General features: G+C 65.9%; 1 protein-coding gene across 1 annotated transcript; it reads right to left on the reverse strand.

The window, feature by feature from the left end:
* Positions 1–57: 57 nt before the first annotated feature.
* LOC119590341 (acetylcholinesterase-like) lies at positions 58–818 on the reverse strand (the record flags this gene model as incomplete). The annotated part of the gene is given in 1 exon segment (XM_037939014.1): positions 58–818. A coding segment is annotated over 1 exon segment (226 nt), but the record flags the coding sequence as incomplete, so codon positions are not given.
* Between the last annotated feature and the right edge of the window lie 474 nt (positions 819–1,292).

Consider the following 1,292-nt stretch of genomic DNA (forward strand, 5'->3'; position numbering starts at 1 on the left):
GCCAGCCTCCCTCGCCCTGTGACAAGCGCCTCGTCCCCTGGCGTCGGGTTCAACTTACGGCGAAGCGCAGGCTGCCCGTGGGGGGAAGGGCGTAGGGCACCCCGAGGAACCTCATGCCCCTGGATCCGTCGGCAAGGATGAAGGTCTCGCCCCTCAGCTTTCCGCTCGGGGTGTTGATGACGACTGGGCCCTCCGCTGCCATGCCGGACGCGCTTCCGACCGCCCATATGCACACATAGATTGTCATGGAGACGCGGCACACACTCTGCAAGTCTTGCTTCATGGTAACGGTGCTTGTCGACCAAAAAAAAAAAAAAGTTTCTAGTGTTATTACTATTGTTGTTTTCGCCAAGATTCACTCGTCGCGGAGCTATTTGGGCGCGGGGGGGAACTTGCTAGCGGCCGCGGTGGAGGAGGCAGGCGAAGGACCGACGTTTCGCCGCGCGTCCACAGACAGAGAGTGGCAGTGACGGGAGTTCATAAGAGCCTCCAGAGCAAGCATGGTCCTGAGGAGGGCGTGGGGAGGCGTCGGAAAAGGCCCAGGCCCGGGGGGTGGCGACAGGCCCGACGGAGGAGTGGCGGCGACCGCGGCGGCGGGAGAGACAGGTGCGTCCCGTCGGCAGGAGCAACGTGGGGGACCATGCGCGCGTGGCGGGACCGCGGGCCAGCCTGACTCACTGTGGCGGGAGCTGCACACACACTACCGCGGCCTCGGCGCTCGGCCTCCGCTGCCCTGCCTCCCCGCCGCCAGGTCTCGCTGCCTGGACCCTGCCTCCGCTCCGCCGCGGGGCGACGCGTCCTCGGCGCCTCTGCCGCTGCATTCTCGCCTGTTCGCCCCTGCCGCTGCTCCGCCACCCGAGTCCTGTCACCTCCTGGCCCATGGGACCTGGCAGGGTCATGGCAACGGCCTCGTATCTCCCGCTGCCCTCACCCCCCCATGACAGAACTTCCACCTGTCAACACACCTTCCCCCACGTGCCGTCTCCCCACCGTCTCCTCCGACTCCAAACGTGTTCCCACTTTGTTCCGAGTTTCCTCCCGGCCGAGAACGGCGTCGGACACTGTTCCGTCGGAGCTGCGAGCGGGGTGGACCAGCGGTGAATTTTCCGGCCGTGAGCGGAGCGGGGAAGGCGTAACTGCTGTATTAAAGCGTTGCCGGGAGTGATGAAGCCTCGGCCCCAGTGCGTCGGGACCGGGAGCCCCTGCGGCCCTGATTTCGGGTCCTCGCCGGATCCCTTTCGGGGCTCCTCTGATTCCCTCTCCCTCAGCTCTGCCTTCTGTCCGTCTGCAGC

Source organism: Penaeus monodon, chromosome 27, assembly GCF_015228065.2.
Source record: "Penaeus monodon isolate SGIC_2016 chromosome 27, NSTDA_Pmon_1, whole genome shotgun sequence".
Taxonomy (NCBI): domain Eukaryota; kingdom Metazoa; phylum Arthropoda; class Malacostraca; order Decapoda; family Penaeidae; genus Penaeus; species Penaeus monodon.